General features: G+C 40.1%; 1 protein-coding gene across 1 annotated transcript in view; it reads right to left on the bottom strand.

Annotated features, from left to right (window-relative positions):
- CHIC1 (cysteine rich hydrophobic domain 1) overlaps nucleotides 1–12405 on the bottom strand; it is a 42674-nt gene that overhangs the window by 16590 nt on the left and 13679 nt on the right. Inside the window, exon 2 of the mRNA XM_075940857.1 lies at nucleotides 10484–10538. Coding sequence (XP_075796972.1) covers nucleotides 10484–10538 — 55 coding nt within the window. The remainder of the gene's footprint in view (nucleotides 1–10483; nucleotides 10539–12405) is intronic.

Genomic DNA, 12405 nt, shown 5'->3' with positions numbered 1-12405 from the left:
CACTGTGCCTAATTTCTTCCTATCACAAGCATGTAACATGCATGTGAAGTTGCACTCTCTTTGGAGCAAAAAGCTGTTTGACAATAGAAATGAAAACATTTAATCTAGGAACAAATTACTGATAGGTACCATTGCACTGCTCTAATGGTATTCTGCTGAGAAGGAGTAACCAAGAAGGGAACATGTGGGTTATAATAACTACATTTTGTATAGAAATGTAAAAATACCTAGGATCAGGGGGCTGGACTTGATGACCTTCTGAGATCTCTTCCAGTTCTATGATTCTATGATAAGGGGATGGGTTGATGAGAGAATATGATCTTGGTAACTAATTGACCATTCATTTTCAGTGGGAAATATGTCAATGGAGGGATGATAGGAGTTACTATAGAGAATTTCTGGGTGTCTGGCTGGTGAGTCTTGCCCACATGCTCAGGGTTTAGCTGATCGCCATATTTGGGGTCGGGAAGGAATTTTCCTCCAGGGTAGATTGGCAGAGACCCTGGAGGTTTTTCGCCTTCCTCTGTAGCATGGGGCGCAGATCACAGCTGGAGGACTCTCTGCATCTTGGGACCTTCAAAGTATTTGAAGGCTTCAATATCTGAGATATAGGTGAGAGGATTATTCTAAGAGGGGTGGGTGAGATTCTGTGGCCTGCACTGTGCAGGGGGTCAGACTAGATGATCATAATGGTCCCTTCTGACCTTAAAGTCTATGAGTCTATGAGCATGATGAACAGTAATATGAAGGTTTGAAGCAAGATGTATTCCTTCCTATTTCAACTAATTTTGTCATTTGCTATGGTATACGAGTCATACAATAAAGTGTGGCTGATTCTGAGAGAAACAAAAGTTACAAACTTTGGCCAAGATTTTCCAGCATGACAGGTGGTTCTGAATACCTCAGTCAGTGGGCGCTTAACTTGAAAGACTTTAAAGGGGACTGAGTTTCAGAGAGCGGATGCTCAGTGCTTTCTGAAAGTTGGGACCCATTAAAATCTACATGACACACTCATTAACCAAGGCAACCCCCCCCCCCAAAAAAAATCACTAATCACTCTGGAAAGCCTTTGCCATGGTATTTATGGTCAAAAGTTTACTAAGACAGTGAATTTATTCCTCTTTCACTTACAGAACCCATCTTCTCAAATTTATATAAAAAATCATCCAATGAAATGATTAACTACAAGAATCATAAAGCAAGACTCCTGATTATTCTGGTAACAAAGCAGTGGAAGTATAAGAGCATCTCCACCTTTTAAAGTCTCCACTAATAGCCAAAACAAGACTTATCCAAAAGAAAATATGTAAGGACAGATAAGCCTAAATTCTCTATCCTTATGGTTTGGTGGGACATTATCAGAGACTGCAAAGTCACTCTCATGATAAAGCAATTTTAAGCATTAAGATAGATTATAATGGTTTTGATATTTCACCTAATATATTTTAGTAGGCTTTACTTTGTTTTCTCAAAACAACAATAAAGTTATTTTAAAGGACTAATGTTTAGGGAAAGAATGATGAAAAAGAGCAGGTAACTTATGTATTCCCTCTACAGATTCACACTGCAATACTGAGCTAGGAATGTTATAACGCTTTTATTTAGATAAATGTGCAGCTGCTGAAATTTTCATGTCTGCATGCTGGGGGGAGGCAGATCCTGCAGACCTGTCTGCCCTCTTCCCCATACCGCTGCCTCTGTACCAGGCATCAGCGGGGGCGGGAGGAGAGGGCAGGCAGCTCTGTGGGAGCCAGTATTTGCAGGGAGCCGGCTTAAATGCTGGCTTCCCGTATGTGCTGACTCCTGCTTGCTCCCTCTTCCTCGGTACTTCTATCTGATACAGACACAGTGCAGGAGGGGTCCTACATGTAACTGTGTACATGTTTACACTTTCACATCCCTAGCATGCTCTTCCTCAATGTCTGCATGCCCTTTCTACAAAATTTTAAACCCAAAGGTATAAAGGCCCTCAATGCAATCAACTATTTCTCAGTTCCCTTTTTTTTAGCCAAGATGGTTTTGAAGATTTCTTTAGAGGTTTTGTTCTGCCCAAGAAATAATCCACAACCTTCTCAATAATCAAGGTGTACAGCAAAGATTTACTTGGAAGATCCGATGGCTTTGAAAAATATTGACAAAAATCTGATAAAAACTATAGTAAAAAAGTCAAGAATTTGGTACATAATATAAAGACTATGTGATATCAGCTATGTGAAAATTAGTACAAGGAAGTTGTGCCACTATAGGCTACCTTTCTGAAGATCTGGCAAATGACATAGCCATCAAGAAGGAATCTTTATTAAAAGACCACAAGTAGGAGCAGAGCTAATGGAACTGAGAATATCTGGTGAGCCCAACTATAATCACTTAGCCCTTTTTGCTGAATATTCTTGAAAGTTTTTAGAAAGAGGATACATATGTGTGTTCTCTTCTCCAATGTGACATTAGAGACCAACTTGTGATCATGAATATCCTGGAATAATATATTGGCTACACTGTACTCTGATTCCAAGTAAAGCAATACCTCCAGGTGGCATTTGGTAGAGAAGGAATTTGCTAAACTCTCTGAAGACCCCTTGCGTTGATTTGACCGTATGCTACCTATCTACTAGGTCTTTCATTACTTCCAAAATGCAAGTCAAAGTCGTTATGCTTATGGATGCACTAGCATCACAAATGCTCCCATACCCCTGCCTGTTCAAAGAATGTGCATTGACTGACAGGCATTATCTGTGTGAATATCCACTGACTTTGGATTGATCAGAGGAATAAAAGCTGAAAACTCTCAGTCCCAACCAGTTATTGTTTAATATAAGTGCCTGACAACACCTGTTAGAACTCGACAACTCATCTTACAGGAAGCAAACTAGTGCCTGCCAGGAACTAAGAAAAGTTCTTAAGTGTCAGGACCTGGGAGGTACTAAGACCAAATTTTCCCATGTGCACGCAACTTGAATGTTGGGCAGAGAACAAGTGATCTTTAGAAAACTAATCATGCCCCAATAAGTTGACTCTCAGAAGCCATCTAATATGGAAACAACTTCAAACTCTGCTGACAAAAGCTGGTGATCACAACTGCAAGATAGAGCCACTTTGTAGCCTACAGTTTCACTGAGTGACACTTCCTGTGCTTGTCTTATCAAGATTTGGGAGCAACATTCCTGGCAATCTTTTCAATTTAAAACAGGAATTACACTGTTCGGAGATGTAGTGAGGCTTGAAACCAGCACCAATTTTGTAGTCTCAATTTTCATGATAAAATTCAGGGGTTCTCAAACTTTATGATACCTCAACCCCCTAAAATGCTATGTCCAGTTTGGGACTGCACCCAGCCCTCTCCCTGAGCCAGGCATCCTCAGCTTCCGGGAACCTGCTCCAATCTAATCCCACCCACCCCCCCTCCACCGTAGAGCCAGGCATGGAGGAAACTCTTACTTTTAAAGTGGCTGCTCCTGAAGCCCGGCCCGGCTACCTCAGCTCACAGCTGTAGGGGAGGCATCACGTGCTGGTCTCTGCTGCTCACGTTGGCCAGAGCAGCGTGCACTCTGGCGCCCCCCTAGCGTGGTGCCCGGCAACTGCCCCCTTCACTAGACTCTGCGGCGCTCCTCACTCCCCTGACCTTGTCAGACATGGCAGGGAAAAATTGTCCCCTCCGGGCTTCCGTCCGGTATTTCATGGGTTTTTTTTTTACCGGAGAGTAAACAAATTTTTTTTGAGAAAAAAATGGATCCAGCTGCGACCCCCCTGTAAGTTGGTCGCGACACCCACAGTTTGAGAAACGCTGATATAATTAATATATCCTATTAGCAGTTTACAATGAGAAGGACTGAGGATCAGGATTTCGCCTGGATTCAAACTGAAAAACACATATCCATTCAAGAACCCCAAGATCCAATGACCTAGAGAGAGACCTAATATTCTGCAAAGCTTGTGAACATTGGCCCAATAGGGAAATTATAATGGGTTCTAGACCTAGCAAAACTGCTGTTTCACTGGAAGGCAGAAGAAGCTGATGGACCGAGATGGATAACTGGTTCTGCAGTGAGTAAAAAAAATGCCCGCACCTTTGAGGGACAAGGTGAAGAACAGGCTTGTTAAAATGCATTTAATTTTGCAAACATATAATCAATGAAATTTACAATGCCCAGGCTCATCCATTAATCATTTAAATGGGTACATGCTCACATCCCTAGTGAAGAACTATTCTGGATAAGGATGTTAAATTGTGGTTATCTGGCTAATAGCGTCGGAGTAGCCCCTGTATAAGGCCAGCCCGGGCCTCCGCGAACAGGGGCTACTTGGTGGCAGCACCCTGTCCATGGGAGGGAGGCTAGCTCCCTGCTGAGATCTCTGCGGACAGCAGCTACTGCCAAAGCAGCCCGTACCCACAGCGGGCTTCGGCTTTGATAGAGGCAGTGGGGGAGGGTGAGCAGGCAGCTGCCTCTGATGGAGGCATGGGGGGAGGGGAGACTTGTGCATATTTAGCCTCATATCAGAATACTTTAAGTGAAAAACAAAACAAAACTTCTACTTCTTGCTCCTGCTAGCACTGTGTAGCCACCTTTGCTAAGGAGTGGGACTGGGAATTGGATTCTAGTCTCTTTTCTTCATCATGCATAGTGTTGCTTGCTTACCAAAATTCAATCCATTATGTCATCCAGCACAAACCTTTTGAAGGCAAAGGAGCTACACAGATGTCACCAGTATGTTTTTTTACCACAATTTTAGAAATCAAGCAACAATAAATATTCCTGTGAATCAGAGCAACTTTTCTCCATTAGAAACTTAAATTTTGGTACTTGATAACAAGATGAGTCAGAAACATTGACATTCTTTTTAATGTCAATTTACAATAAATTTACAGCTCAGCAATTTGTCGTCACAAATTGAAGAACAAATGCTTTTCAACAGATAAAAACTGGATTTTAAATTCATCTAGTTTTAAGCCTTCAGACCACATTCATTTGTACATATAGAAACTGTGGATATTTATTAAAGAAATTACTGCACATTTGGCATATAATTATTTTACAAAGATGTAGCATTTTTCCATATAAAGAAATTAATAACGGACTATATTTTGATTAAATACATAATACTGTGCCAATTTACCAATATAATGCCTGCCACAATTCTTAGTGGAACACACTCATTCGCTGCCATCCTGAATCTGTATCTTTCCTCCTCTTAATTTTAAAAATTTGAGAAAATGTTGTACTGCAAAGATTTTAGTTAACTACAATTACATAATTCACAGATTGCTTAACATTCTGGATTTGAATAATTTGGGGAAAAAAAGTACTTCCGAGGGGTCCTGTCTGGATCTTAACAAGAAGGATAAGTACACTGCTTCTGGCTGCACAGTCCACATTGTAAAGAGACATTCATTCCTTTCAGGCCTTTAAAAAACATAAAAGAGGAGGATCATAATATTTTACAACAGGATGCAAGAGAATCTGCAAACAGAGGAAGAGAGTAAGCAAGGCCCAGCAGGCCTGATCTGCCTCCTTCAATCATCATGATCACAAACCCTATCCATCACATGTCCTGTTGGATAACAATACCAAGAGTACATTTTATGGCTTACACTTCCCTCCATTGCACACTAATCTCTGTATAGGACCCCTTATTGTTTTAAGACCAGGGCAGGAAGTTCCACTTTCTTCCTTAAGATTCACTAGCTCTGTCATTTTCTTGTCACCTGGAGCAGTGTGTGTTGTTGTGCCATATATCATGAATAGTACTTTTCCAGTTTGGCTTCGCCTTTGTGATAATGAAGGAATCTCCTGTTTCCTAAAACTGTAGAACTATAAGTTATATTGCATACAAGATTACAGACAAGTCTTTGTTTAAATAACATTTTAAACAACCTATTTAAAATGGACCCAACAAATCTACCAAAACACATCTGGCTACAAAACCCTGGATCAAACAAGCTTTAAAATAATGAAGTTAGACCATCTATATTTTAGATGTTAGACCCTATATCTTGTTCAACTCAAACATTGTAAAATAATCAAAAATATGTAATGTCTACTATTTGAAGACCCAGCTCTCCCTAGGAAGATGTACTGAGGTTAGTATCGGTTTATCTTGAAAATTGAGAAGCTGACTAGATTAGTAGACCCAAATGTTGACCCACCTGAATCTTTCCCCCTTTATATCTGTTTGCAGAGTCCATGTAACCTCCACTACATGTGCCCATTTCCCTAAAAAGAGAGAGCAATGTTTCAGTGTGCTTTTCAGTTTATTATATCTGGATCCTGGCACTCAAGAACTCTACAATGAATAACCAGTACTTGTAAATAATGGAGGAATACTTCAGTTAAGAAACATATTAGTGTTGTAATAACAAGAATACCTAGCACTTCAATAGCACTTGCTCATATCTCAAATGCACTTGAAAGGTTAAATATTACTATCCTCAAGTCACAAAGGGAGAAACTAAGATTTACACAGCAAACTTCCCAGAGTGAGCCAGTAAAATTCCAAAGAATTAATATTTACCTAGACAGCATCTTTGGAAAAAAATAATCAGATATTACCTAAAAAGCATCCTTTTTTAACAAAAAAAAAAAAAAAAAAAAATCAGATATTTATTTCTACTTTAAAGATTTGTTAGGTTTTCTGCCAGTAATCTATTATATATTTGAGAGTTTGTACATCTGTCTATACCCATTTGTTCAAGAACTCCTCCTAATCAAAGAGTTAGGGCAACCAAATTTATTATGCAGCTTTCTCTTATCATAACTTAAAGCAAAGTCAGCGTTTGGTCGTGCCAAGACAATGGGATGTTTGTGGAAAGCGACTGTTTCTCATCAAATGAGAAGGAAGGGCTGTGGTAGCAGGGATAGTTATACCCCAAAAGAAGGGTGGCCAACTGGCGGTTCGCGGGCCACATGCGGCTCTTCTCCCCCAAAAGTGCGGCTCGCAAAGCCACTCCTGTGCCCCCCCAACGGCCCCTGCCTGCCCTGTGCTCACCGGGGCAGCAATTCAAAATGGTGCCCAAGATGGCAGCCATTTTCGGGAGCCTGATATGGTCAAAAAGCCTAAGCTTGTTTCTTAAATGGGAAGTCTCCCCCCCCTTTTTTTTGCGCTTGACAATTCTGGGAGGCTTTCCTCCTCCCCCCCCTTCTCGACAATTCTGGTGTGGCTCTTCGCATTTTTTCTGCCACTGTCTCGGCTCTTTGTTAAATGGGTTGGCCACTCCTGCCCCAAAATAACCACAGGGAGCAGCAAACACTCCAGCCCCAGGGAAAGTTGCCAAGCAGCCGCCCGCCCCCTCCCCCTCCCCACACACACACAGGCTGGCCCTTGGAAGCAGCTACCACCACCTCCCTCCCACCCCCGGAATACCACAATACCTCCCAACCCTCTGCCCTGACTCCTGGCCTCCCCTGCCTTGAGCTCCCCATCTCCTGCTCTGATTCCTGTATTCCCCACCTCCTGTCCTGACTCCCCTCACCCGCCAACCCTGAATCCTGCATCTCCCACACCTCAGCCTCCTCGCTGAGCCTTGCACATCCCCAAACCCTTGCCCTGACTCCTGCAACCCTCTCCTTCAGCCATGAAGGTCCCGAGCATTGCCAGGTAAGTCTTATAGCATTCATTAAAAAAATAAAACACAGACCCCCATCTAACAGCTTAAATAAGACATCCAAACTGCTGAACTGGATGCTATGAACTTACAGACTTAAATTCTTATGCCTGAGTTCTGAATAAAATACTACCTTGTTTTATTGCACGGTGCATTATTCTTAATACACATTTATAGTATGCACTTAACAAAAGGAGGATTGACTAAAGAAGGGACTAGGCAATATATAATGTGGGGCTTCCAGACTCAATCATTCAGATACATTATTTTAAAAATGAATATAAAATGCAACAACTGGTTGCAAAATTTCATCTTGTGAACTTTGTCCACAGAAAATAAATTTATACTGAAATTAAACAGATATGCTTTGTGTTGTTTTTAAATAGATCAACAAGTGGCCAACTGCCATGACCAGCACATTTGCTTCTTGCAATTCACCTGAGCACAAGATTCTTCTTCAAAACCAAAGATGGTAGTAAATAGCAGCTAGCAAGAGAAATTAGTCCACTCTGAGATAAAAACCAAATATTTGTGTATTTCAACATTTCTGTACTTGAGAACAGTTCCTCTAAATTGCATGGAGAAAAGAAAAAAAATCTGGTTTTTTAAGAACAAAAAAATATACAGTTGACCCTCAGAGTTACAAACACTAGTCAACCACAACCTCACTGAATCCGGAAATATATAATCAGGCAGCAGTAGAGACAAAACCAGCAAATACAATAACGTTAAGTGTAAAAAATTCTAAATTCTACTTAAAAATAAAAGGGATTTTTTTCTGGACAGTAAAGTTTCAAAGTTGTATTAAATCAATGCTCAGTTATAAACTATAGAAAAAAATCACCATAATGTTTTGTTCAGTTACAAAGATTTCACAGTTATGAACAACCTTATTCCTGAGGTGTTTATAACTCTGATGTTTTTACTGTATCCGACACCCAGTTATAACATATATGATTTATTATTCACCATCATATGAAAAAGCCCTCAATAAGCAATAATGAAAAGGGGATATAAGAAACCAAACATATTTTTCCCCTCTTATCCTAAAGAAGTCAGTGGACCTGAAATGAAAACTTTTGATACCAAACATGTAGAATGTTCATTAACCAGTTAACATTGAAAACACCATTTAAGTGGAAAATGAGAGACATGCTGAGGTTTCCATTAAAGTTTTATTTAAATTAGCATTTGTCAGTCTTAATATTGAATTATGTTTTTAACAATTATTCATGAGATTTTACCTACTTGTAGCTTCATTTATAGAAAAATATGAATATTCAAAACATGTTTAATTTTCACAAAACAAAAAGAGTAACATAACTGAATGTAAAGACATAAAATGAGAAGTCAAAGCAACACAAATCTGAAACATGGGTAACAGATGAACAAGGAAAGGTTTTAAAGCAATAACAAAGGCAATCAATAGATAAAAGGGATTTCTCATAATCTCAGTCAATCGAGACACACGATACTACAAACAGTGGGAGAATTTCCTCCAAAAAATGTGGTGAGCTGACTGTGCTTTTTCTTCAGCAAAAGATCTTATCTGAAAGGGAATCTGGGTATGGGAGCTGTGTAGGGTACAGACCCTGGGAGGACCAAATGCTCTGGAAAGGAGTTTGGGTGAGGGATGGGGGAAGAGGTCAGACTCAGTGCTTGAGAGGGAAACCTGAGTGAAAGACTGAGCAGCAAAGTCCTTTATTTAATCCATAAATTGGAAGCATAGGCTTCTGGATCCATAAACCCAGGTGGGCCCTTGTCATATTTCGAAGAAATTGTCTACAGAGGAATGAAGATACTGTAGATTATGGCTACTCAACTTTGGAAGCCCTGGGGGCCACAATGATACTCACAGCACATGCCAAGCCCACAACTTAAGTGTGGTTGTATATACATGCAAATATATATGCAAATAGCTTCTTTCACACTGATACCATGAATATAAAAATTAAGGCAAGACAACATGCAGGCCCCATTTAAGTCAGTTCTGCCGATATTAATAAAATGCAATATTTACCTGATTTCCACCCCAGAGGACAGCACTTTTAATGAGCAATGACAGTCCAGGAATTTAACTACTAGAACACATATCAACAGAAGACCATTATATTGACTCGCCGTTGTGGAGCGTGTTCAAAGGATCCCACCTGCGGACTGCATGCTGAGCCACGTGTAAACCCAAACTGCACCGTGGACTGCAAACAAATGGGCCATGTGCCACATGTTGAGTAATCCTGCTGTACATAATGCCAGTTCCCCTCCATTCTTGGTTTTTCTTTGCTCAGACTGCCAATGATGGCAGCTGTGGTGATTAGCAAGGATGTTAAATTGTGTTTAATCAGCTAATCGAGTAGTCAATGGAATTTCCATCGACTACTTGATTAGCCAATAAGGTGGAAAATTGAAGAGCCGCAGAGGGGTTAGCTCCAGGCCTTGGAAGCTAACCCCGCTGTGGCTCTGCCTTTTAAATGTAGTAAGAGCCAAGAAGCGCAGTGTGGCACCCCGGTTCCCCGCTGGGCCTCTGCCTCCCCTGCTCCCCCCAGCACTGACTCCTGCTCCCCCTCACTTTGAGGGGGGGGAGAAGAGACTAGTCAAGTAGTAACTCGACTAACCTATAAGCTAGGCTTATTGGGTAGTTGCTGACTATTTGACTAGTCGCTTACACCCCTAGTGATTAGTTTTTATGATGTGGACTTGTACATTAGAAACTGGGCAGTGACTGTCAAATTTGTTCACGTAGAACAGAGTGGCAGACAGTAACAACCTTCTATCACTAGTTACCTGAAAGAGATTTGGCTTAGATTTATGTTTTTAGACATTTGTAATTCATAAACTATTGGACTTTTTTTTTTAATTTAAAATTTCAATGAAACTCAGACTTACCTTTCCTGTCAGGACAGAGGGAAATTCTGAGTCAAACTTGTTGCTCAAGCCAAACCTTAAAAACAAAAAGAGACAAACAAAATATATTCCATCCTACTTGTTTCCCTTTTCAAATATAAGTTATGGATCACTTCATTTGGTGTTTAAGAAAAAAGGAAAGTACCGGTAGAATGTTTCCCTCTACTTTTGTTTGTACAATTAACATATTAGGCAAGGATTCATCAATTTAAAGTGTTTTTAGATGCAAAATGCAAAAAAAGTGACTAGAACTGTAAACAAATGGCCAGGAAAAAAATTCTCAGAAAATAGCAGTAACCTGAATTTAAATTTGAGATTCTTCATAAAATTACTATTAAACTAAAATTCCAATTTGAAAAGAGATCCAATTAATCATTATACACGTTTTTTAGTTTGTGTTTGTTCACGTCACAGATATATCTAGTAATAAGCAAATTAGTTTGATTTCCCTATACAAAATCTGTAGCCTAATATTTAAGAATAGTTAGATTAAGTTGAAGCAAATTCACCATGCAATACCTATGGAAACTCATGCGTAGCATAGATTTTAAGACATGAATAATAAGCAAACTAAATTTTACATTCATCATCTCTAGTGGCTGGATTTCTAATAGCACAGTACAGGTGTACCTCCCTGTTCTGGCACCCTTGGGACCTTAGTGGTCCCAGATAAGGGATTTTGCTGGACCAGGAGAGGTAATTTCTGGTGCCCCTGCTGCTGGCCCCACTACCTGTCCTGCCGCCTCACCACTGGGTTGCGCGCTGGGCTTCCTGGTTTCCACCCTCTCCCTGCTCTGACCCTCTCTCCCTCTTCTTGCAGCCCAGCTGGGAACAGGCAGTGAAACCTAAAGGAAGCCAGCTGTCTTGCAGAGTTTAATAGCTCTGCAGGGGTAATAGAGATAGGAATAGCTCCTGATCCAACACAAACTGAAAACTGATTTGAAGATTATCAGCTTTGTGGTTAAGTATATGACTTGGTGAAGTGTATGCTGCTTTCTTTTTACAATTATAAACCTAGGAAGTTAAATAGTGGCTAATCCTGACACTGAGCCCTGTAGCTTTGCTATGATCACTGGACCACTGATATTTCATCTTCCTTTCCCATGATGCTCTATACTTCACAGTTCTATAAGGCACTGCGATATACACGTAGTTTATGGACTCAGGGAGCTATAAACTTTTATACTTGAAGAAACAAAGCTGTTTTCTGAGCACTGAGTTTAGTGCTCCACTACAAACCCTGATGAATTATCTTACCTGGTTACTTCCAACTTTTCCTTTTAATCCTAATATTAATGTGATGCATTTTTAATAGTTATATTTCTTGTAACAATCTTTTTAAGTTCTTTTTTTTTGGGGGGGGGAGGGGAAGGAAGGGGAAAATATGCATAACATGTCTCCAAAACCAAAGATTTAGATAACTTATGTTAACTTTGGGAGGCGGGAACTTATGATTTATCTATGCAAATACCAACACTGCTGACCACCTGCGTACCATAACGCCACAGATACTCATACTTGACAATTTAACACAGTGATATTCAGAGTGAGGTTAGCAAGCTGCAAGTTACTTTTCAATGTGTGTCTTTCAGCCGTTTGCAGTACATGTTATTAAAACACTGTGTGATTTAATTATTAATGAGTAAGGATGATTTTACTATGTTATTAACCAATTAAATAATTTTCACAGCCTTACTTATATAATGAGGGCACACTGTGACTCTTGGGTAATGCTGATCACTAATTTGGCTCCTGAACCACCCAAGTCTTAGTATCACTGATTTACATGAACTCAGCGGTGGAGACGAGTGCATAATTAACTGTAAACAAAAGTGAAGCAAAAAAACCTCTCTATAACTAAGTCTACTACAATGTTTGTAAACAGTACTAGTGTTTTATTAAGC

The sequence above is a fragment of the Pelodiscus sinensis genome, chromosome 13 (genome assembly GCF_049634645.1).
Source record: "Pelodiscus sinensis isolate JC-2024 chromosome 13, ASM4963464v1, whole genome shotgun sequence".
NCBI lineage: Eukaryota > Metazoa > Chordata > Testudines > Trionychidae > Pelodiscus > Pelodiscus sinensis.
The sequence above is the reverse complement of the archived record's forward strand: the minus strand, read 5'-3'. Positions and strand labels throughout refer to the sequence as shown.